Source organism: Borostomias antarcticus (assembly GCF_949987555.1).
Source record: "Borostomias antarcticus genome assembly, chromosome: 14".
Classification (NCBI taxonomy): domain Eukaryota; kingdom Metazoa; phylum Chordata; class Actinopteri; order Stomiiformes; family Stomiidae; genus Borostomias; species Borostomias antarcticus.
Window position 1 is genome coordinate 8633142 of NC_140247.1, and position 24771 is coordinate 8657912.

The 24771-nt window shown below is 49.9% G+C and overlaps 3 protein-coding genes across 3 annotated transcripts; 1 reads left to right on the forward strand and 2 right to left on the reverse strand.

Moving 5' to 3' along the window:
- Positions 1-85: 85 nt before the first annotated feature.
- On the reverse strand, positions 86-1983 carry psmc3ip (PSMC3 interacting protein; the record flags this gene model as incomplete). Its single annotated transcript, XM_084448691.1, has 8 exons — positions 1887-1983; positions 1613-1713; positions 1420-1509; positions 1182-1293; positions 910-1055; positions 751-804; positions 457-516; positions 86-142 (listed from the first exon to the last, which is right to left on the reverse strand). Exons 1-8 carry the CDS (start codon positions 1906-1908, stop codon positions 86-88), a joined length of 642 nt encoding a protein of 213 aa, XP_084304817.1. The 5' UTR covers positions 1909-1983.
- Positions 1984-2192: 209 nt separating this feature from the next.
- On the reverse strand, positions 2193-10942 carry retreg3 (reticulophagy regulator family member 3). The gene is made up of 10 exons (XM_084449205.1): positions 10872-10942; positions 10351-10599; positions 7927-8033; positions 7126-7156; positions 6894-7020; positions 6629-6713; positions 5908-6045; positions 5466-5545; positions 4457-4589; positions 2193-4321 (listed from the first exon to the last, which is right to left on the reverse strand). Exons 2-10 carry the CDS (start codon positions 10566-10568, stop codon positions 3759-3761), a joined length of 1482 nt encoding a protein of 493 aa, XP_084305331.1. The 5' UTR covers positions 10569-10599; positions 10872-10942; the 3' UTR covers positions 2193-3758.
- Positions 10943-12777: 1835 nt separating this feature from the next.
- Positions 12778-21836, forward strand: tubg1 (tubulin, gamma 1). Its single transcript, XM_084448813.1, has 11 exons — positions 12778-12978; positions 13218-13330; positions 14351-14518; positions 14806-14874; positions 15659-15738; positions 16970-17096; positions 18714-18800; positions 19568-19717; positions 19812-19964; positions 20332-20493; positions 20828-21836. The coding sequence occupies exons 1-11, from the start codon at positions 12930-12932 to the stop codon at positions 21023-21025; spliced, it is 1356 nt and encodes a 451-aa protein (XP_084304939.1). The 5' UTR covers positions 12778-12929; the 3' UTR covers positions 21026-21836.
- The last annotated feature ends 2935 nt before the right edge of the window (positions 21837-24771 follow it).

Below are 24771 nucleotides of genomic sequence, written 5' to 3' on the forward strand. Positions count from 1 at the left end.
TATGTTGGTCTGTGCCTGTCAAAATACTGTTTTGTAGGAATAACTGTTAGCAACAGAGATAAAAACACATCCAACAGCTAATTGTTCAGGTGCTTGGCACAATCACGTTACAGTCCTCATCAGTCTCCACACCAACTTCTTCCTGTATTGAGAACACAGAAGACCATTGTTTAAAGACAACTAATGACAAACTAGAAAGTACATTTCCTGGAGAGAATGTGAGGTGGGCTAGCTGCCGCAGCCAGATGTATAGCCTACTGCTAATACTAGCTCTTCTCTGTCCTGGCCCCGCAGTGGTGGAATGAACTGCCCACTGATGTCAGGACAGCAGAATCGCTGCCCATCTTTCGCCGTAAGCTCAAAACTCATCTAGGAATTCTTACTAGCCAACACATTTCAGCCTATGTATAAAGTGGGACGAGACGTCTCGGTTTGTAAATTCGTTTTAAGAATTACCAGGAACTGCTTCTTGCTCTTAGGGTATCCCTCCAAGATGGCATCCATCATATCAGACGCCTGGAACAAGCATAGAGCATGGTAAGACAGCGGACGGGTTTCAGAAGTCTTTCCCCAATCCCTCACATCTTCTCTCCCTCCATCTCAAATAGAACTGAAGGACATTCCTCTCCTCTCCTACTCTAGGACGAGTCAAGGAGAGAGGATGCAGAGAATCACTAAATTCTCTCATCTGAGTTATCCTGTTGTGATGCTGAGACAGAGCTTTTAATCAGGTTTGAGAATTAATGTTACCAGTCTCTTCCTCTTCTTCCATTCCTTCACATAGAGATTCCTATCTTTGTACACCTGGGGAAGAGACAAGTATAAGATGAGTAAAAGGCTTCTTTTTCTTTTAAACGTTACAATGGGACAAATCTGCCCCCCCTCCCACACACACACACACACACACACCTTCTCTTTCTCCTCTGGTGTGATGTGATTTGTGGCCGACTTGATCTTCTCCAGACGCTCCCTGTAACCAGAGCACTCTGCTCTGAGCTCCTGTATCTCCGACACCATCTCCTCTGTGGTCAATGAGCTGTTGAGCTCCTTCAGCTCTGTCCTCACGAACGGGATAGAAATTAAACATCCACAACGTTCAATGCTATTGTCTTAGAATCATGGTGGGATCAGGCGTCTAAATGCATGAGGCAGTGTATTTGATGGGAGCCAACAGCACCCACCTGTGTCTAGCTGTCTGCAGCTCTGGGTCACCGCCTGTAGCTGTGTGCTGAGCTCAGAGATCTGACTGTCCATGGCCTTCAGGTCTGCCTCGCTCACCTCTGCAAACTGAGCCTGTAGGTGTAATGGTCATCAAGGTGTGTTTAATCAACATGGGGGAAGGCACTGCAAGTGTGGGCATCAAAAGAACAATCCAGACATCTGGGACAAGAGCACTGACTGTCTTCCGGTGTTACTCACCTGATCAGCAAAATAGATCTTTTGCTTGACATAGATCTTCTCTTTGACCTTTCCCTCCTGAGCCAACTGTTCCATGGCTTTTACCACCGCCTGCCAGCACAGAAATCACCACGTTGAGTTTTTTTGGTTTGACTATACATTTTTGTTTGACTATAAATTAGCTAACGTTAGCTACATCGTAACTCAGCCTCACCGTTTTCCCCAGTCCATGCTGCTTTTGCAAGTTGCTAAATACATCTTGGGCACTGTAGGGGCGATTCTTTTCATTCAGATAGGCAAGAATAAGGGCCACACCTGAGTGACAACCAAGGCAGAACACAAGACATGTCAATGTGAATAGTGATCAGTCTACAGACCGTCTCTGATGATAGTGAGACGTTTAGCTGGTCATGGCTACCTCTTCCATCACCACTGCTAGTACTTCTGTGGTAGCAGTAATACTAGATGGCTGTCCATATACCACATACCTTTGATATCTTTTTTGCTCATTGTGCTGATTTCTAATTGAGTTAAACAAGATTGTTAGGGACATCCGGGTAACTTCATCAGAGCTAACAAGTTAAGCTGTTTGTAGTTTTCGCGCGCCGCTGAAAGTACGTCATTACCAAAACAAAGGCGTGTGTTCAACACCTTCCTCTCTGCGCGTCCTTTGCGCAATCACGTCTAGGAGCCATCCGCAGAGTACACTAAATAAATGAATGGAAAAACATTCATGTAAAATAATAGCACTTATAGCACAAATAATATTCATGATAAATAATCCAGACTCATTTATTTAATAAGATGTGCACATCAAAACATATCAAAACCAATTACAGAGAGGGAAAAATACACTATACACAACATTTAACTGAATATTACTCATTTTGATGAATTACCCCCCTGCATGGAGCATCACTGCAACATTTATGTTAATTTTAAGCAGTTCAAATCACAACATTTTCTGGGCCAACTCCGTGAACAGGGGCATCCAGCAGTTATATCTATTGTACTACACCTCCCACAGTCATCGTTTTTCATACAATACGGCACAAATAATGTAATTGAGCAATTTGCCTTTTCAAAAAAATCAGCACTCACTTTGTAATACAGCTATTTCAGCAAATCCTAAATGTGACTCACTTAAGATTGAATGAACAATGATTCTGTTTATGACTTGTTCTCACGAATAGACATCATAAAAGGAGAGCTTTGTTTGCCCATCACAGCAAAATCACAATGACCAGCACAAAGCAGCACATAATGCTGCACCCTAGTTTTCAAAGAAAAGCACATTCAATCTTTTACATATTCACACTTTTAGAAAGGCTATGGGTTGAGTTTTGTATACCAGCATTTTGTTCGCCCATGGATGTAAACATTTTCCTGATGTTTTCTATATAGTCCTTTTCTAAACGCGGTGCATGTAGTACTTCACTAACAATGTATATTAACAGATGACTGTCTGGAGGGATCAGTATAACGAGCGTCGACTGTACAGGAGATGGGTCATGTCCAGGGAGGAAACTAGGCGCAATCTACAGTAGCAACGCAGCGATTAACCAGTGTTTGAAAAGGAAATTAAAAATGTCTGCAAAAGCAAGCAAGACTACATCAGGGAACATTTTAAACCTAATGCTTTTAAATAGAAGAATTAACATGAGTGAATATGAAGATTGTTCAGCCCTCTACGTAAGCATGCTCAAAGAGAAGCAGCAGCCTCAGATACGGTGTGATTCTCTTACTTATTCCTATAAACTGCCGTCACCAAACAGATACTGCTTTAATGTTTCAGTAGGAGGTCTTAACTACTAACCAACAGGAATGGCATATTTGGTCCCATGTTCAACAGCACTGTGTCTTGGCCTCCAGACATTAAACGATGGATCAAGTCTCGTGGATTTGTTGGTAGCGGTCGGGCACAGGATGACAGGCCTGGGAAGTACTTCAGGATGCTGGTTCATGATGCTGGTCTAGGCTTCTAGATAGAAAGCAGTCGATCAAGTCGTGTTTGTCCTAGAAGTAGACCTGTACTATTTAAAAGGGGTGGAGGGGAAAACGGGGTGATGGTTTTGAGGGTTCATATTGCTCCGCCTTCAGCCTAAGGGTTGCCGGGGCGATGGTGCTTACAAATATTAGAGGAAGATTCTGAATAAGGAGATAAAAAAACAAAGAAATCAGAAGCACTTCACAGTGATATCAAATGAGGCCAATCAGGAGCCTGGCTGCTGGAATCTACAATCACATCTCTGGTCTCTCACACACACACAGACACACTTGTTATACACGGGTAAAACAAGCGCGCACGCGCGCACACGCACACACACACACACACACACACACACACACACACACACAGATCACTGTGGCTTCCCCAGCAGGTTGGAGAGGAAGCTGGCCCCCGGGGTCCTCTGCTGACCCCCACCCTGCCCCCCTCCCCGCCCAACTCCTGCACCCCCAACAGGATCCATTTGGTTCAGCTCGGACTGATCCAGCATCTCAAAGTCCTCCACCTCCAAGTCTGTGTCCAGCTCGGAGCTGGACTGCTGGCGGTAGCCCCGCTGGGGCCCTGCTGCCCTGGGGGGGTTCCCTCCTCGGCGCCGGGCAGCGGGGGGGTGGGGCTGCAAGGCCCCCGCCAGCGCCGCCTGGATCATGTTGCTGGCTATGACCCCGGCCAACTCCCCGGCGAGGTCGGAGCCCGGGGCCAGGCAGCTGAGGGACAGCTCGGCGTCCAGGTCGTCCTGGTCCGAGTCCAGATCCATTGCCGACCTGCGGGCGCCGGCCGGCCAGGACAGAGCCAGGCTGGGGAGCCCGATGCTGGTGTCGTCGTCGTCGTCCATCAGGGTGGCGTCCGGGTTGATGGAGGGGAAGTCAGGGAGATCCAGAGCGAAGGATTCCTCTGCGTCACTGTGTCGGTCCAGATCTGAGGGTAGGAGAAGGGTGTGTGTGTGTGTGTGTGTGTGTGGGGGGGGGTTAAAGTTGCACATTAACTAAGCAAGGGGCAATGTAAAACTTTCACATAGCATCAGCAGAGGTGAAGAGTAACGAGCGGTCTTACCCTCGGAGCCCTCCGTGAGCGGAGTCTGACCACGGGACAGGTTGAAGGTGCCGTTGTCCGTGTAGGAGGCCTCGGCGTCCGAGTGCTCCGAGTCGGTGAGCGCCAGCTCCTTCGCCACCACAGGGTCATCAAACTGAAACAGATACAGAAGGCCGACACGGTCAGATTCCTTCCTTCCTTCCTGATTCCATGGATCGAGTGCAGAGATAAAGCTTAGTTTGGTGTTTTTCTGTTTTAGTACTCAGGAGTTAAGGTAGGAAAGAATGTGTTGGAGGTTGGTCACATGTTCCACTGCAGCTCTGGATCAAAAACATAGGACAAATATAAACAAATATTTAACGTACATTTGATTTACCAAAAGGCAAAAACTGAAAATATTTATTGGTTTTTATATTTTATTCTAGTTAGTTTTGTACCCAAAGTTCTATTCTATTCTGAGCTAGTTTCATTTTAGTTTTAATTTATCACGTCTGTGATTGTCTTATTTTCATTTCAGTTCATGGCCAGCTGTAGTCTTAGTTTTAGTTTATAATTCTAACCTTGCAGAGTGCAGTGTGTTCCAGAAAGGCTGCATGACTACCATAGAGCAGCAGGGTCCCAGAGCAGAGCCCCCCAGAGCAGAGCAGAGCAGAGCCCCACAGAGCAGAGCCCCCCAGAGCAGAGCAGCCCCCCAGAGCAGAGCCCTTCAGAGCAGAGCAGCCCCCCAGAGCAGAGCCCTTCAGAGCAGAGCAGCCCCCCAGAGCAGAGCCCCTCGGAGCAGAGCAGCCCCTCAGAGCCCCCCCCCCCCCCAGAGCAGCCCCCCAGCCACCCCAGGCTCTGCTATTTCTATCTCTAAAGGTGTCAGGTTGTTCTCAATCCCAAACCATCTGGGAGTCTGAGCAACTCTCAACACAGCAAGGCAGCACAGCGCTGCAGACAACCAGAGGGAAGTTAGAGAGGTCCCTGCCTTCAGACTCCAGATAGTCGCTTCAATAGAAAAGCAATTAAAAAAAATTTAAAAATAAATTACCGTTGGGCAGAAGGCAGCAAGCTCCTCCTCACTGTCACTGCCGTCCCCGGAGGCTGCACCCCGGATAGGCTTGCGCAGGACTGCAGACCAAACACACAAACACACACACAACAGAGGTCAGGGGTTACCATCACCGAGAGAGCAAAGCTTGCCGCACCCTGGAGTCACTCGGGCCGGGCTAGGGGAGATTAAGTTTCCGGCGCTCCACGGTTAGCCGGCCAGAACGCCGGATAATTGGTTTGAGAGTGGGGATTAGCCGGAGCGTTGAGTGAGGCGCGGCCGCTCTCCAGCCTCAACACCGAGAGCGCGGGACAGCTGCGGCCGTCGTCTGCAAGGGCTGTGTGTACATCCCTGCAAACCCAACCACACACACACACACACACACACACACGCACACACGCGCACACGCACACACGCACACACACACACGGGTCGTACTCACACTGGTTGTCGATGGGCTTGGACATCATGTAGCCTCGGACGCTGAAGTCCAGTCGCTGCAGGGCCGGCTCCAGCTTCACACACACGCGCTGCAGGACCCGGTAGTAGGTGGCCAGGGGGGCCAGCAGGGCCGCCAGCACTGGGGGGGGACGAGGAGCAGGACGTGACCACACACGCCACCACACACGCCACCACACGCCATTTAAACACAGACAAACGGGCCCGGATACACATGGTTAGATTCATAGAGTCTTCTGTGTGGGACCACGTGGGTTTGTTTGTTGTGGGGGCGTGTCGGCCTGAGCCAGGGGCCCCAAGCTCCGCCCTGCACCTACTGCCCGAGTCTCTCTGGTCTCACCTCTCCGGTCAACACACAGGAGGGCAGAGAGGCACGGATCAGACAGGCACAGGCTGCTGTGGATTGTTTGGTGCGTCAAAGGGACCACGCTCACCGGTCTACATTGGCTGGAAGTGTGGAGATTACCCCCCCCTCCCAGCAGCTCAGCCTGACCTCCTTAGCTTCCCCCCCCCCCTCCCTGGCTGTTGGCTGTAATCTCCTCCCAGACTGCACTCTGGCGCTAGGGGCCCACAGATCTAGTTTCACCACCTATGCATTTTTAACAAGGGGAGCCAGGCTGAGGTTCCCGGCGACGGCGTGTGGATTTTTGAATGGAGCCAAGATGGAGGACGGCGGTTCTGGGCTGGTTCTCTACGCTACTCACCAGCAGAGTAAGACAGCACCAGGCCGGGGATGTACCTGCCCACCATAGCCAGACAGGTGAAGAGCCCGCAGGTCAGGAGACAGAACTAACAACCCGCAAACAAGCAGACAAAACAAAAAGATCAAATGTAATGCAAGTGCTAAACGGGTCGGATAATTGGTCAGCTTAGTGTTTAGGATCTGCTGTGCTGTCCTGGTAATGCTGGCTGATGCAGATGAAGTTCCAGAGCGTGAAGGAGGCGTGGGTGACGGACAGGAGGCCTCACCTTGCCGGGGTTGCGTTGTTTGAACTGCACGGCGCTGGTGGCGAAGGCCAGTCCGGACACCCAGGCCTCGGCCATGTGGTGGCACAGCTCGGGCACGCTGAGTACGCCGGGCTGCACCAGACCCCAGCTGGACAAAACAACAACAACAACGACAACAGTGACATCATACCTCTAAACACCTCCCATGCAGGACGACAGGGAAATGAAGAACATCTTTTAAATGAAAACATACCTTTCATTTTCAGATTCATCTAGTCTTCTAACTGTGGGAGGAAAGAGGAACATGACTTGACAAATTGACCTCAACTCCATACCTCATCATAACTCATCATAACTCCATACCCCATCATAACTCCATACCCCATCATAACTCCATACCCCATCATAACTCCATACTTCATCATAACTCCATACCTCATCATAACTCCATACCTCATCATAACTCCATACCCACTTATAACTCCATACCTCATCATAACTCCATACCTCATCATAACTCCATACCCACTTATAACTCCATACCTCATCATAACTCCAGACCTCATCATAACTCCATACCTCATCATAACTCCAGACCTCATCATAACTCCAGACCTCCTCATAACTCCATACCTCATCATAACTCCAGACCTCATCATAACTCGATCATCATAACTCCATACCTCATCATAACTCCAGACCTCATCATAACTCCATACCTCATCATAACTCCAGACCTCATCATAACTCCAGACCTCATCATAACTCCAGACCTCATCATAACTCGATCATCATAACTCGATCATCATAACTCCATACCTCATCATTACTCCATACCTCATCATTACTCCATACCTCATCATAACTCCATACCTCATCATTACTCCATACCTCATCATTACTCCATACCTCATCATTACTCCATACCACAGGGACAAACTCCATTCCCTTGTCTGATGAGTACAGGCATCTTAGCCTCATTGAGGCTGTAGTTTACTAGAGCTATAGCTGGTCACCCACTGTGGGCTGAGACTGAGGAGCATCTAGACCTCACCTCTGATCTCAGGCCAGATCTTATTCCTCCATGTGTCGACGCAGACGCCCACCGCCAGGCCTGAGGCCAGCAGGAAGAGCAGACGCAGCGAGGACAGGGCAAAGAACCTGGGAGAGAGAGAAAACAGTTTGGAGAGGAGATTTATCAACGCCGGGTCCATAAAAGACACTTCAGCTCTAGCAGCAGGTGGTCAACACATGTTGAGCCACTACAGAACAGGAGAGCTGCTACCCACTAGTCTTCAGGATGTCATGAACACACCTTAGGGACGGTTGTGCAGTTGACGGTTATGTCAACACCCTCTGGTGTGTTTCTGTCTGTAGACCTGTGTTTCACCTACAATTGACAGTTGACCTACAGTATGCAAACAAAGTGGATATTCATTCTCCTAGATCTCTGAGATTATGGGCGAGACGGACTATTCTCTTTCACATGGGATTTATCCAACAAACACAGTAATCGTAAGCTAATTGTTGTCCTAAGGATTGCGGTTAGCCTAATTAGAAACGGTGAGACCAAAGCTCCAGTGTGCAGTGATTATGAGAGATTAGACTAGCTACCGTTTCCATCGCCAGATAATACGCATGCACATTATGCTAATTAACAGTGCTGATACCCAACGAACCTATGGACTATTTCTCAGCATAACTGACAAATCACCATAATTGGCTTCACAGTACAGTCTCAGATAAGGATATCTCAACAGCGCTGGTCTTCAGAGGAGGCAATTCTTCTCTCTCACACACACACACACACACCACAATGCATGTGACTTGTGCCATTCCATGCATCACTTTGCATTGGTACCAGTCCGCTGTGTGTGTGTGTGTGTGTGTGTGTGTGTGTGTGTGTGTACTGAGGCACAAGCAGAGGGGAGAGGAGAATGAGGGCTGAAGTGCTTAGGGGACTAATCGAATAAGAGCTGCATGCCTGACCTGAATGAACAGGCCTGCCTGCCAATCTCTGCCTCAGCTGCAGGCCGCTAGCGCATCGACAAACGGACTCATTACACATCACACAACTGGTCCCATCACACAACTGGTCCCATCACACAACTGGTCACATCACACAACTGGTCCCATCACACAACTGGTCCCATCACACAACTGGTCACATCAGACATCTGGTCACATCACACAGCTGGTCACATCACACATCTGGTCACATCAAACAACTGGTCACATCACACATCTGGTCACATCACACAACTGGTCACATCACACATCTGGTCACATCACACAACTGGTCCCATCACACAACTGGTCCCATCACACATCTGGTCACATCACACAACTGGTCACATCACACAACTGGTCACATCACACAGCTGGTCCCATCACACAACTGGTCACATCACACAACTGGTCACATCACACATCTGGTCACATCACACAACTGGTCCCATCACAGTCGGCTGCTCTAAGGAGTGGATTCAAGGGTTTGACACAGTTGTCTCACTTTAGTTTTGCTACCAAATACCAGGCAGGGTGCCATTTTGAATCATATTGTTGGGTAGCCTTCTGCAGGGCAGCGTTAGCTAGAGAAAGTCAGTCATACTCTCTGGCAGGGTGCGATGGACGAGTGACTCGTGCATTATTCTACCCTAGCTAACGTTATGCCACATAAGCCTATGATGTATCATTTTACTCTGGCATAGATGATAGTATTCACAGACGGTCATGCCAGGTTGGTAGCATCATAAGCCCTGTTATAAGGTCATTTATTATCATATACAATGGTCCATACAATCATTTTGACAGACTATGCAGTCTTGAGCCAAGTCATAGCTAACCATGGCCATCACTAGATTATGTGGTTATCTAGCTGTGACTAAATGTTTATAAGCAAAGTTGAATGTGATCATAACAGGGCTTATGACGTTAAATACCAAACCACTCATTGAAGACTTAGGAGTAAGCCCCCCCCCCCCCACACACACACACCCAAAGCAAAAGTAGCCAAAGGTAAAAGTGTTTGTCTCTGTAGCAACTAGCAAATGTGGCCAAATGCAGAAGCTTTAGTGTCCTATTAATAGCAGCACTAGCGACCATCTGTCTTTTATGGCCGGATGGACCCACGGGACGTGGGGCTGTGGACGCGACAGGGGGCTTTGGAAACCCCACGCAGGACTCCTGAGCGAGGAAAACGGAGGAGCTTGCTCGATCGCCTCGTTGAGAGGGGTCAGGGAAGAATTTTTACAGCTCACTTATCTGGCCCCCGGGTGATTACTGTTTTTTTGCTTCCCTCTGGAATATGTAGAGAGTGGGACGTCTGCCCACCTCCCTTGTTCTCTGTAAAGCGCATTGTGTTGCCTCTGGGTATGAAATGCGCTATACAAATAAAGCTTTGATTGATTGATTGATAGAAAACACTATTATGCAACAAACACACCACAGGGGGGTAACTGTGGAGTCAATAACTCACCAGAACACAAGGTTGACCGCCACATACAATAACCCACTCTGGAGCGGTCTCTCCCACACCAGGACGGACTGCAGATAGGTGAGCACCGGCTCGTACGGACCCAGCCTCTCCTGAAGCGAGGCTTTGACCCCCCGCAGCTGGGCGTCTCTCTCGCTGGAGCAGGGTCGGGTCCTCAGGCCCAGATTAGACCCCTGCCTGGCCGAGCTCTCTCCCTCCATCTTAGCAGCGTCTCACGTTGATTAAACAAGTCTGTAAAATAAAAGTATTTTGCCAAACAGGAAGCTAGATAGACTTGGAATAGCTACAGCAAATCACACAGCTTGCTATCTGGCTCGTAACGTTAGTAAGTAAAATAGAAAGCTAACTATGCTAATGCTAGCTGGCCAATGTTGTTGATCCAAGGCCACGATGTGGAGGCTTTTAAATCAGTGAACCCGGGCCGTTCTGTCAGTCAGCTTGCTTGCATGTCAAGATAAAACATTAACGTTAATGACTATCAAACGTGAATCGTTGGCACCTACTTGACTACTTGGTCATCATGGTCGATATTGTTGCTTGGTGTGTTGGAGATATGGCGTCACCTCAGCTGGCAGAGTGTTTTTCCTATGAAGTCCACTCGTTTTGTTTCAAACGGGCAATAGCTTGTCATGTGGCAGGGCAACCGGGGCGGGGCGGTTCTGAACACGGTGCATCACTGGGCAGCCCGGGTGATTACATTCAATTGCAAACTTGGTGAGACCGCTTGAAAACAGTTATTTACAGGTGCACCTGTCGTGTATGTGCTGCCAAGCAATGATTTGAAATAAGCTGTGTAGCTTTAGCAACAGAGCTTGCATAATGTCACTTGATTACTAAAGACACTTAAAATCCTCACTTTCATTTACTCTTCGTTGAACAATATTTAACATGCTCATGTTGAAATCTACTAATAATTTAGACATGAAGTGCATGAATTGATGCAAACAAACTATCATAATCCCGAGTGATAGCAAAATTGTTAACATACATGAGTATAATATGTCGTGCGACCTGCGCAAAGTCAGCGCAACTGTAAACTTTGAACAAAGAGTATGGAATGCCAAGAGCGAACACTCCATTCATTCTGCTATGGAACCAAAACCCCCAGGATCAGCTTGGCGCATTGAAGCCACCATGGGCTTAGAGGCCAAGCTCGGTATTGCAAGTCACGTGACGGCATGCAGCCCAAAAGCCTCTACTTGCTGACACCCTGCAGCGTTGGCCATCAGTCCCCTGGAGAAAGCTGCTGCTGACCTGGTGTTCAACGGCCCCATGCTCCTCCACACAACTTCCCTTCTCCATTCTCTGCACTGGCTCCCTATGCAGCCCCATCCAGTTTAGGACTCTGGTGCTAGCCTACAGGGAAAGGAAATTAACAGTTCCTTCCTACCTGCAGGCCACGGTAAAACCCTACACCCCCGCCCAATCACTTTTCCGATAGCCGAAGCAGGAAGTGCACGTGCCAAAGCGATGCCGGAGGAAATAGCATATAAATAAAGTTCTGTCTTCCTACACTGTCAATTATTTAAGACAGGCTACAGCACAAACTTTTGTTTTCCTCACACATATTTCACAGCCTCAAACAAAATCACAGAATGTGGTGTCAAAAGATAAAACCAAAAATACATCACTTTATCCCTAGATCACATGACTTCTAGCAAACTCTTAAAAGCCTGTAGCCTATTCATGCATAGCCAACATAAAACTAAATCTAAACAGGCCTAGGTCTACGTCACATTTACATCATATATTCCATTATTTACAGGGACAATGGAACAGACAAAGCAGATGATTAGGCTGCGACATGCAAATGCCTCTTCACAAAAAAGGAATGCTGCCAGAGGCATGGGAGTAAGTTATACTGATTGATTTATTTGTCTCAGGACAGTGTTATAGTATTCATTTAGAGTTAGAGTTCTTTTGCAAAAACATATCTCCGTTTGGATTTTTTTACCATTTAATTATATAGGCCTATGTATTTAATTATAGTGATTTCTATTTTTACTGTAAATCATAAAGAATTTTCCCATAAATCACCTAACCATGCCATGGTGACGGCCCTGTTCCGGTCATTTCTGGTGGAGTGAGTCTGTCCCACATTTGGCTTTCCATTTATATCCCCTCCCCCTCGGTTGAGAGTGCCCTCCACAGCTGAGAGTGACACTCGGTGGTGGAGTGTGAGTGGGTAGGGGCTGGTTTGGGATTGGGCCTTCATGTTGACCTGACTGGATGAATTCAGCTGCAGATGACAGTCCATAATGGCGGAAACGATGCATTGAGCAGCCTCTTCAGGCGGGTGCCAAAATTTACATAGCTGTCTCCTCTTGGCATTCCATACTCTTTGCTTTGAACACACGTTTGGTACGCGCGTTTCCCGTTTCCCGTTAGTCTTTGTATCCAGTAGTGACAGTCTTCTCTCTCTGCGGTATTTGTGTTGTTTCCAAGCGGGAAGCAGCCAGCCAGCTCGCTAAGGTGGTGGACAACCTGACGGACACCAGTCTCTGGCTGTAAACCCAGCTTGCTAACATCGCATCTCTCTGGCTTGAGGACGAAAGGCCAACATGCCACGGGAAATCATAACACTTCAACTCGGACAATGTGGAAATCAAAGTACGGCCGACTGACATCCCTCGCTGCATCTAATGTTAGCTAGCTAACGTGAGCTCACTAGCTAACGTGCAGTTTGGTTGACGTTAGCCGTCTAGCTAGCTACTGTACCGCTAGCTCACTAGTTATATTAGTCTCATTGCTAGTTAACTAGTTATATTAGCCTCATTGCTAGCTCACTAGTTATATTAGCTTCATTGCTAGCTAGCTCATGTAAAGTCCATATCCGCTCTCTCTTGCAGTTGGTTTTGAGTTCTGGAAGCAGCTCTGTGCAGAACATGGGATCAGCCCGGAAGGGATCGTGGAGGAGTTTGCGACCGAAGGCACCGACAGAAAGGATGTCTTCTTCTATCAGGTAATGTGAGCCTAGCCAGCCTCGGTCCTGGGTTAGGGTTAGTCTAGTCTAGTCTCCGATCTAACGTTTGCTATAGTTGCTCTCTAACCAGCTATGTAGCCGAACGGTAGCTAACAAGTCAAAGTAGCTGCACCGTGAGGTTAGCTCAACTAATGCTAGCTAACGTGAGCTAAGCAATCACGTCTGCCGTCGTTGCTATCTCATGCAAAATATCACAACACTACTTTTGAACGAGAGCAGACCTCTATAGCATGTTTCTGAGCTAGCTAACCTACTAGCTTGGAAGGGTTGGGGAGATGCTCACAGCTGAGTCCCCACGTCCTTTCACTAGTCACCACTAGGTGGCGCAGTTATATAACGCACAGCAGTTGCGTGTGCGTGAAGGACATCCTCATCGGTATTAGTGATGGGCAGTACGATTCTTTTGAAAGATTCGGTTCCTTCGAGTTGATACATCTAATTGTATCGAACCTTTAAAGATATTATTTTGTGTGCCAGCCCAGTTAACAGACTCCACAAAACTCTCTGGTGCAAAGAATGCATGCATTACCAGTCAACATCTGTATTTACATTAATAAAGATCAAATGTTCGTCGTTCTACTGTGTGTGCTGTCATGTTTATAAAGCTGGCAACAATTCAGTTTGACACAGGAGATAGTTCAACCGTTTACACAAACAAACAACGCATGCACACGCGCATACGCACACACACACACACACACACACACATGCACACACACACTACACAGCAGCTGATCCCAGAGCAACCAACACTATTGTTTGTGTCAATTCTGTCCAAGCTAGATCTGGTGTGTGCATAACCTCTATGTCGAGGGAGGGAGGGAGGGAGGGAGGGGGTGGACAGTAGTACTCGGACGCCCCACAAACTGTTCGGTACGTATCGGACACTAAAAAGAGTCGTTCAAAAAGATTCGTTCATTCATTTCCTCCCATCCCTAATCGGTATCACGGGTCGCCTCGTTGTACCATGACTCCTCATCTCTCTGGTTCAACCCACAGGCTGATGATGAGCACTACATCCCTCGGGCGGTGCTGTTGGACCTGGAGCCCCGGGTGATCCACTCCATCCTGAACTCCCCGTACGCCAACCTGTACAACCCAGAGAACATCTACCTGTCCGAGCATGGGGGCGGGGCCGGCAACAACTGGGCCAGCGGCTTCTCACAGGTCACCAGTTAACCGCCATGACCGTTAGTCTTAATGCGCCTCGTGTACCAACAGTGGATACTGGTATAATGGTATACATTGCTCTCTGTAAAGCGCATTGTGTTGCCTCTGTATGAAATGCGCTATACACATTAAGTTTGATTTGATTAGTTACAGGATTTTTGTTTCCATCCAGTGTGATATGAAGGACCTCCATGTATAGAGATCACACTGTTTTTCTTAAATCTCACCGTGGATATTTTAACATTCAGTTCCGTGTGAAACAAAGTGTTTCTTGTCTCCTGCAGGGTGAGAAAATCCACGAGGACATCTTTGATATCATCGACCGAGAGGCGGACGGCAGTGACAGTCTGGAGGCAGGCCCCCGCTTTCTCACTCCCTGATTGGGCCAGAGTGGGCTTGAAAGGGGGGGGTGGGGGTGTAGTGGGAGGAGTCTGCTGCCCTCAGTAAACGAATGTCTGCAGGAGTTTGGAACGTGTCCAAGACATGCTCCACCTCGTGCTCACACTGACTACACACTCTGTCTCTCGCGGGAGGAGAGCTGTGGGGAGAACGCAACAAAGAGAGACGCTCTCTGCCTCAACATAACTAGAATGCATCCCGATGGTCTCCCTATGCGACTGACATAGTCTCTCTTATCCCTTGTGTTGTGATAGGAAGTGGTCTTTCTTTGGGCATAGAATGATGAACTTAATAGAGTCAAATATGAGTCCACACGTGTCATCTTAACGTAGCAAAGCTCCTGCCAGGCGCTGTGTTATTTCTAGAACGTTCTTCTGCCAACCCCAACGTTTCCTCCCTTAAAACAACAGTCAGATTTCCCCCACGAGAGGTGTGTATAATTTGTGTAGCGCGTTCTCGTTATGACCCCACATTATTACTGAGTGTGTGTGGTGGCAGGGCGGGGCAGGCAGGGTGTTGGGGGATAATAGCGGGGCGGGTGGAAAGGGCAGGTATTACTGGACCGTCTGGGAGAGAGAGAGAGCCTATTTGTGGGGCGGGGTTGCCCTCCCACCTCCACGCTGCGCAGACAGGAAGAAGGAAGGGCTCACACACACACACACACACACACACAGCGTGTGTGATGTGGCACATTGCTGAACCGAGCTGGTGAAATAAATGCTGTTTTATTTGTTGCAGGGGTTCGTCTTGTGTCATTCCATCGCCGGGGGAACGGGGTCTGGGCTCGGGTCCTACCTCCTGGAGAGACTGAACGACAGGTTCGAACACACACACACACACACTCGCACACACTCTCACACACACACACACACACACACTCACACACACTCTCTCACACACTCTCTCACACACTCACACACTCTCTCACACACACACTCACACACACTCTCTCACACACACTCACACACACTCTCTCACACACACACACACACACACTCACACACACGCACTCACACACACTCTCACACACACACTCTCACACACACGCACACTCTCACACACACTCACACCACACACACACTCTCTCTCACACGCACACACACGCATACACACACGCACTCACACGCACACTCACACACACTCTCACACACACTCACACCACACACACACTCTCTCTCACACACACACACACACACACCACACACACATTTGGCTTTTTTGTGTGTATGTGGAAAGGCTACACTATTTTTGAGTTAAACTAAATTTTTGCTCTCACCCTGAGGATGCTGTTAGTTCCCCACCTCTCTCTGACCTGGCTCTGTGTGGAGGGTGATGTCCCCCCACCTCTCTGACCTGGCTCTGTGTGGAGGGTGATGCCCCCCCCCCTCTCTCTGACCTGGCTCTGTGTGGAGGGTGATGTCCCCCCCCCTCTCTCTGACATGGCTCTGTGTGGAGGGTGATGTCCCCCCACCTGTCTCTGGCTCTGTGTGGAGGGTGATGTCCCCCCCCCCCCCGCCTGTCTCTGTCTCTGTGTGGAGGGTGATGTCCCCCCGCCTGTCTCTGGCTCTGTGTGGAGGGTGATGTCCCCCCGCCTGTCTCTGGCTCTGTGTGGAGGGTGATGTCCCCCTGCCCGCCTGTCTCTGGCTCTGTGTGGAGGGTGATGTCCCCCCACCTCTCTCTGACCTGGCTCTGTGTGGAGGGTGATGTCCCCCTGCCTGTCTCTGGCTCTGTGTGGAGGGTGACGTCCCCCCCCCTGTCTCTGGCTCTGTGTGGAGGGTGATGTCCCCCCGCCTGTCTCTGGCTCTGTGTGGAGGGTGATGTCCCCCTGCCTGTCTCTGGCTCTGTGTGGAGGGTGATGTCCCCCCGCCTGTCTCTGGCTCTGTGTGGAGGGTGATGTCCCCCCGCCTGTCTCTGGCTCTGTGTGGAGGGTGATGTCCCCCTGCCTGTCTCTGACCCTCTGACCTGGCTCTGTGTGGAGGGTGATGTCCCCCCGCCTGTCTCTGGCTCTGTGTGGAGGGTGATGTCCCCCCGCCTGTCTCTGACCCCCAGGTACCCTAAGAAGCTGGTGCAGACCTACTCCGTGTTCCCCAACCAGGACGAGATGAGCGACGTGGTCGTCCAGCCCTACAACTCCCTGCTCACGCTCAAGAGGCTCACCCAGAACGCTGACTGTGTGGTGGGTATCACACACACGCACACACACACGCACACACACACACACACACACTCACACAGTCTCACACACACACTCACACACACACTCACTCACTCACACACACACACACACACACACACACGCACACACACACACACACACACACACACACTCACTCACTCACTCACACACACACACACACACACACACACACACACTCACTCACACACTCTTACACTCTCACACTCACTCACTCACTCACTCACTCTTACACTCTCACACTCACTCACTCACTCTCTCACACACACACACACACACACACACACACACACACACACACACACTCTTACACTCTCACACTCTTTCACACTCACTCACTCACTCACTCACTCACTCACTCACTCACTCACTCACTCTCACACACACACACACAGCTAGATAATATTTTCCTGCAGAAAATGTGTGTGAATGCTGAACAGCTGAAAAGAAATTGCTTGCATTGCTGAAAAAGCAGCCTAAATGGGAAAACTAACCGATTTAGTCCACAACACATCGCTAATGTTAGCCTACAATGTGCCTTACAGTACATAGTTACTAACATCAGGAGACAGACTAACTGTGGTTACATTACTTATGTAGCTAACTACAGCAACAGAACATATTTTCATTTCATCATCTCTCACTCTGTCAGAAAATGTCCGCTAACTGCAATGCTAATTTTCGCTATTCTAAACTCCATTGACTTGTTTGGCTAAAAAATATTAACAATCTAAAAGTCTGCTATTTTGGGGCATTTTGGGTCTTTCAGGAGGGGCGGGCCACCTCTCCAAGGCGATGGTAGAGGAAACAATGTACATACACACTCACACACACACACACACACACACACCCCTCCACAACACTCAGGAACTTTCTGGCGCTGTTAAGAGAGTCCGATACGCCATTTTGGGCCTTGTTGTGTACGTCAGAAATTACTTATATAGTCAAATACTCTATATTCTCAAAACATATTCTCGAAAACCCTCATTATAAACCAACCATTATAAATCCATTCTACTCTGGTCTCTCTAAGGCTCCCTCCCTGGCAACAACAGCCCCTAGAGGAGGGGCCGGAGCTCAGCTGTTAGTGTCCACAACACCCCCGGACCACTCTGCCTGTTAAATGTCTGGGTAACAGCTCACTTATCTCTGCTGGCTCTGGGCTGATAAGGGAACCACAGGGAACGCCGTGCCAACGCTGGGGCATTACGACTCCGGGTGATTAAATCTCCGTCTTGGATTGATGATTGTATTAGTGCGTGATGCTCTGACAGTCTAATAGTGTTTGCCCTCTAATATCTACTTCCTCCAGGAGCTTGCGTAAGCCCCCCAGGCTTATTGGGTTAGCCAGAGACCTAATAGAATCTGCAGAAGAATTGGTTCCCCTGTTTGCTGGCGCACAGTGCGCCTCTCTGTGCCTCACACAGCAGCAGTGTGCTCCACCCAGCGACCCAGCGGGACCGCAGGGCCCGGCCGCCATCAAAGACTCCTCTTAACCTGTTCACAACTGTTCCTCTCTGTTTCCCTCCCGCCCTCCCCCTCTCGCACCCTCTGCCCTTATTTGATACGGATCTGGTTGTTGATCTGTGTGTTGGTCAGGTGGTGCTGGACAACACGGCCCTGAATCGCATCGCTACGGACCGGCTCCACATCCAGAACCCCTCCTTCTCCCAGATCAACCAGCTGGTGGGTGTTTGACGGCCGTCGCACGTAGGGACGCACCGATATCAACATTTTGGCGGATACCGATAACAGATATTAACATGGCTGCCATGGCCGATAACCGATATTTACCCATGTCGATATGATCTGTATAAAAATCAATTTCTATGATAATCAAATGTTATACATACTGAAAAACATTTCTAAAATATTTGGAAAAGCCGATAAATCATAGATTTACCACATTGTTTCCTTTCAAAAACAACACACACAGCAGCTAGACAGAAATAATTATTGGCTGTTCACATCGGCCATGTTTTGCACATCGGACCGATACCGATATATTAAAAAATGACTAACATCGGCCAATACCGATATGATTGCCGATATATCGTGCATCCCTAGTCGCACAGTTTGTAGAAACGGGGAATGTTAGCGGTCTCAACCCGACCCAGGACACAGCTAGAGAACGTTAGCGGTCTCAACCCGACCCTGGACACAGCTAGAGAACGTTAGCGGTCTCAACTCCACCCAGGACACAGCTAGAGAAAGGGTGTGAGAGAGAGGAACGTCATGCTCCTCACCCAGGGATTAACAAACTAGTTGGACAAGTCACTCACGTCAAACCAGATCTTAACAGCTACACAATAACGTCTCTATTAGCCGAAGGCAACTTTTCAATCATGAGAGAACTATGCTGTTGGCTGCTTCCCCTCGGTGTTGTCAATGTCGCCTGGTTGGGCTGTGAACCCCTGGAAACTAAACGGGAAACCCCTCTTCCTCCCTGGCAGGTGTCCACCATCATGTCCGCCAGCACCACCACGCTGCGTTACCCCGGATACATGAACAACGACCTGATTGGTCTGATCGCCTCGCTGATCCCCACGCCCCGGCTCCACTTCCTCATGACCGGCTACACGCCGCTAACCACCGACCAATCGGTTTGTAGCGTTCACGGGGGGGCGAGGCGGGTCCGTCACGAGCTTCTTCTGGATTCGCTCAAACCTTTTGGTCTCTCCCCCTCCTCCCTCCTAGGTGGCCAGCATTAGGAAGACCACGGTCTTGGACGTGATGAGGAGGCTCCTGCAGCCCAAGAACGTCATGGTGTCCACGGGCCGAGACCGCCAGACCAGCCACTGCTACATCGCCATCCTCAACATCATCCAGGGGGAGGTGGACCCCACGCAGGTGAGACCCTCCCCATCTCGCCAGCTCACATCCTGTTCCTCTCGCAGTCTGGGAACTCTCCATAGAGATCCGTTTGTGGTTGGAGTTGGCGCGTGATAGACGGTGATAGACAGACGGTTCATCCAATCACCTGCCAAGTATTTTTTTGAAAGCGCCTGCCCCTTTTCCAAAAAAGTTCCGTATAGTTTCCAGATGGTTCAGTGAAAGCATCTGGCGCGTCGGGCTGTGGTGTTTGAGGAGGGGGACCAGAAGCTCCAGAGGTTCTCCTCCTTACAACATAAGTTGTTTGTTCAATTCTGAATACTTTATCTGTACGGTGTGTGTGTGTGCGTGTGTGCGTGCGCGTGCGTGTTCATCCCGAGCGCAGGTCCATAAGAGTCTCCAGAGGATCCGAGAGCGTAAGCTGGCCAGCTTCATCCCCTGGGGTCCCGCCAGTATCCAGGTGGCCCTGTCCAGGAAGTCCCCCTACCTGCCCTCCGCCCACCGCGTCAGCGGCCTGATGCTGGCCAATCACACCAGCATCTCCTCGGTAAGTCCCACCCCGGCCTGATGCTGGCCAATCACACCAGCATCTCCTCGGTAAGTCCCACCCCGGCCTGATGCTGGCCAATCACACCAGCATCTCCTCGGTAAGCCCCGCCCCTCTGCCTACTCACACACTGATACTGTAAGGCCCACAGGTTGGTCACCTGGAGTGGGATTGTATGCAGTATATAATAATATAATATAATTGATATAATATCTAATATACCGAGGGTAAACGATCTGGTGGTTAGTTTGAAGAGTAGCACAGAGAGAATGCATCCTATAGACTCAGAGCGATGGTACAGAGGTGAAGGTTGGGTCGTCTGTCCTCTGCGCAGCTGTTCGAGCGGACGTGCAAGCAGTACGACAAGCTGCGCAAGCGCGAGGCCTTCCTGGAGCAGTTCCGCAAGGAGGACATCTTCAAGGACAACTTCGACGAGCTGGACAACTCCCGCGAGGTGGTGCAGCAGCTGATCGATGAGTACAGCGCCGCCACACGGCCCGACTACATCTCCTGGGGCACGCAGGACCAGTGAAGGACCCCCCCCTTCCCCATCACCTGACTTAGGATCCCCTCCCCCCCTCCCTCTCGTCACCTGACCCAACCCCCCACCCATGGACCCAACCCCCCCACCCATGGACCCAACCCCCCCACCCATGGACCCAAACCCCCACCCATGGACATGAAGAGCACTTCAGTTTTTCTCTCTCTCTTTCCTTTCTGTTTCTTCCTGCGGTCTGTTGTTCTCATGGAACCAGAGGGAACTCACTTTGTTGTGGTGTGTTTTTATCCTGCTCAGCGCGCTGCTTCTTGTGTTGATGCTTTGCAGTGAAGCAGGTCCAGACGCCAGCCTGGGGACACCAGGGTTAGTTTAGAGACCGTCCCCCCCCGTGTCCCAAGGGACACCAGGGTTAGTTTATAGATCCCCCCCGGTGTCCCAAACATTTCTGCAGCGGAGTCTTTGTCTGTTCTCAGGCGCTGACACAATCCTCCAATAATCTGATAATCAGGTTTTCACAAGACAAAATCCACTAAACACGCCTCCCATTGGTTGCTGTACATATTGCTAGACCATCAAGATTTGATATTGCACTTGCATACCAAAACGTCTTGGTGAATGGGGTCAGGGGTCACTTTCCAGCATTCAAACTTTCTCCTTATACTAAACATTGGGCCAACGATCTGCAAAGGGGCTCTTGAGAGTGCTGAACTAGCTCTGTACACTAGTGGAAATGCTTGTGAACATGCCTCCAGTAGGGCCTGTATGTTCACCTGGTGAACTGTTAAATCAACACCCCCCTTTCCATGCCTCAAGATGTATATACTGTCATGCTTGCCTTGTTTTCTGGACCTGTGTAATAATAAAGATCTGTTTGTTTTCTATGGTCGTGTGTCTTCGGTTTGTGTGTGAATTTCACCGATGCCCGTTCATGAGGATGTGAAGTTCTCGCTGTCCTGTGTTATCAGAACCCTATCTGGGGTTTAGAAGGTTCTGGACCTATCTGTGTCGCCAGGGGTTTGGAAGGTTCTGGACCTATCAGGGGTTTGGAAGGTTCTGGACCTATCAGGGGTTTAGAAGGTTCTGGACCCATCTGTGTCGCCAGGGGTTTGGAAGGTTCTGGACCTATCAGGGGTTTGGAAGGTTCTGGACCTATCAGGGGTTTGGAAGGTTCTGGACCTATCAGGGGTTTGGAAGGTTCTGGACCTATCAGGGGTTTGGAAGGTTCTGGACCTATCAGGGGTTTAGAAGGTTCTGGACCCATCTGTGTCGCCAGGGGTTTGGAAGGTTCTGGACCTATCTGTGTCGCCAGGGGTTTGGAAGGTTCCGGACCTATCAGGGGTTTAGAAGGTTCTGGACCTCTCTGTGCCACCAGGGGTTTAGAAGGTTCTGGACCGACGCGCCAGGCTTCCTACCTTCCCTGCAGCTGTAGCCACCCAGCACGGCGTTCAGGACCATTACCTCACGGGAACGTCGAGGCTCTTAGCCACGCTTGTTCAAGCAGCCATTGTTGTCAACCTGAGCAGCCGTTCAGAGGCGGCATTCACCAACCGCTGCTGGCGCCACGATCATCCCTCCGCACGGCATCTCAAGCGGTCAACTGTGTCCTGATTGGCTGGGAACCACATCCCTCTGAGCAGGTCTATGGGAATGATCCCTGCTGGGTCCGTCAATAACATCAGGAACGCTCAATATGGTACAATGGTGCTGCTTTTTATTAATTACATACAGTATTTATAGTTTTTTATTGCACTTTCAAGTTAGTTAAACAAACAATAGTGCAATTGACTATACACACGTTACATCAAGGTACCATGCAGCATACAAACAAGCTTAATACAAAGCGACGTCATCTGTAATTGAGTTTTCGTAGTTACATGTAGCTCAGAGCTGCCTGCAGCTGCAGTAGAAAAAGCACCGGGATGGTGCCCGGCGTTGGGGGCGGGGCCAGGATGGGCAGCGGGCAGGGCGGACTGTGCAAAGCCTCGCCCAGGCCTCCCCCCTGCAGAAGAGCAAAGTGACCGGGCCCCTAAACGCACAGGGGCATTGTGGGGCAGACTGCAGACACTACAACATCCTCAGCCCCTCCCCCCACCGCCGGCTGACTGAACCAATAGCGTCATCATACAATGACGGCACGTTGTTTACATTTGAGTTGACTTTGGCGTTTGTCACAAATTATAATTCAAGTCTAACATGGTGGGCAACATAAAAAACTAAAAAAACTAGAAAATAGGCTATGAGGAAGGTTCTGTCTGTTGTTTTTCTATTAAAAAAAAGCTTATAAAACAATGTCATCTTTGGTCCACGCTCAAACGCTTTGGCTTGTTGAATAAACTCAAAGTCACACACCGGGGTAGTGAACACAGAGGATGGGCGCTACACACCTCCGGTCTGGATAGAAGAACCAGAGGCATTCATAGTTTTGTGATCATTAAAAGCAAACCTAAAAATATGAAACACAGCTAGGTCCTCATTTAAGACGTAAAAAGGAACAAAATAATTACAAGTAAAAAAAAAAAAAAAATGGGAACACGGCACAAACTGTCATGAAGTGAAGCCTACTTAGAACATAAATAATACTAAGAAAGCATTGATGGTCAGAACGGTTGGTTCTGGACACAGAGACGGGGGGGACTGAACGGGTCCATCGGTTAAGTTCTGGTAGCAGAACGCTCCGGATCACTGACTGGAAACCTGCTGACGACTCGAGCGCCACTTGAAAAACAGCGATCCAAGTTTCCACGCCGAGCACAGAGGCGCGGCCCCGGGGAGCGACCAGTTCCATTTGTCATGTGGGACTTCGCTCGGGATCACAACCTACAAGTGTTCCAATCAAGCGTGCTTAGCCAACGTCAAGACAAGTTCCACGTTGAAGAACCAGCAGAACCGGTGATAACTCAGCGGTCTGGTATAAACACGCAGCCCCGAGACACTTTGGTTTGTGTTAAACAGCATTAGCCGGGATCCTCGACGTCTCTTCCAAGAAACGTTTCCCATGCTCCATCACACGCCGCTGATAATCCCAGAGAGAGGGGGCGGGGCTTCCCCGCGTGCCCGTGACAGCCTTTGGTGACTCGGCCGGCTCGACATCTGTTTCCAGTTGGAGTTCACATGGCTTGCTGCATCAACAGTTCCAGGTAATGCAAGCCTGGCCGGGGTCTTATGAAAACCAACCTTTTCTTGTGCTCACGTGTGTGTGTGTGTGTGTGTGTGTGTGAGGGACAGTATTCCAGCAGTGCACGAGGGACGACCCTCTAGGAAGGACAGAGCACATGTAGGCAGCCCCCTTCAGCGGAGGGCGAGCGAGAGGAAGCTCTCTCTCTCTCGCTCTCTTAATCGGGGCAGCACAGCTCGCGGTCAGCAGAACGTCCACTCCAGTCAGAGGAGAGTTTTGGGAGAGCGGGGGGGTCTGTGTCTCACGTCGTTGGGCGGGGTGGTGACAGGGGTTCGTGACAGGGCGGGGGAGGGGGAGGGGACGGGGTGGGGGAGGGGGTGGCGGCGGTGACACCTCATCAGTGCCCACCTCGGTTTCTGCGGGTTTCTTGCCTCGCTTTACATTCAGGCACAACCCCCACCCCCCCCCCAACACACACACACACACACCCCGCCCCCCCCCACACACACACACACACCCCCCGCCCCCCCCCCCCCCCCCTCCCTGCTCCTTCATTTGGAAAGCTCAGGGAGGTTTATTTTCACGGACGGGGAGTGAAAACAGTCGTGTCTTTGTTTTGGCTGCGGAGCCGTTCCCAGCGGAGGAGGTGCGGGGTCTTGGGGGG

Coding starts and splice junctions, on each gene's coding strand:
- retreg3 (XM_084449205.1), bottom strand. CDS start 10,568: ATGGAGGGAGAGAGCTCGGCCAGGCAGGGGTCTAATCTGGGCCTGAGG. Junction 8,034..10,350: donor GCGGTCAACCTTGTGTTCTG/GTGAGTTATTGA, acceptor TCTCTCTCCCAG/GTTCTTTGCCCTGTCCTCGC. Junction 4,590..5,465: donor TTGCTGCCTTCTGCCCAACG/GTAATTTATTTT, acceptor TATCTGTTTCAG/TTTGATGACCCTGTGGTGGC.
- tubg1 (XM_084448813.1), top strand. CDS start 12,930: ATGCCACGGGAAATCATAACACTTCAACTCGGACAATGTGGAAATCAA. Junction 18,801..19,567: donor TCTCCCAGATCAACCAGCTG/GTGGGTGTTTGA, acceptor CCTCCCTGGCAG/GTGTCCACCATCATGTCCGC. Junction 20,494..20,827: donor ATCACACCAGCATCTCCTCG/GTAAGTCCCACC, acceptor TCCTCTGCGCAG/CTGTTCGAGCGGACGTGCAA.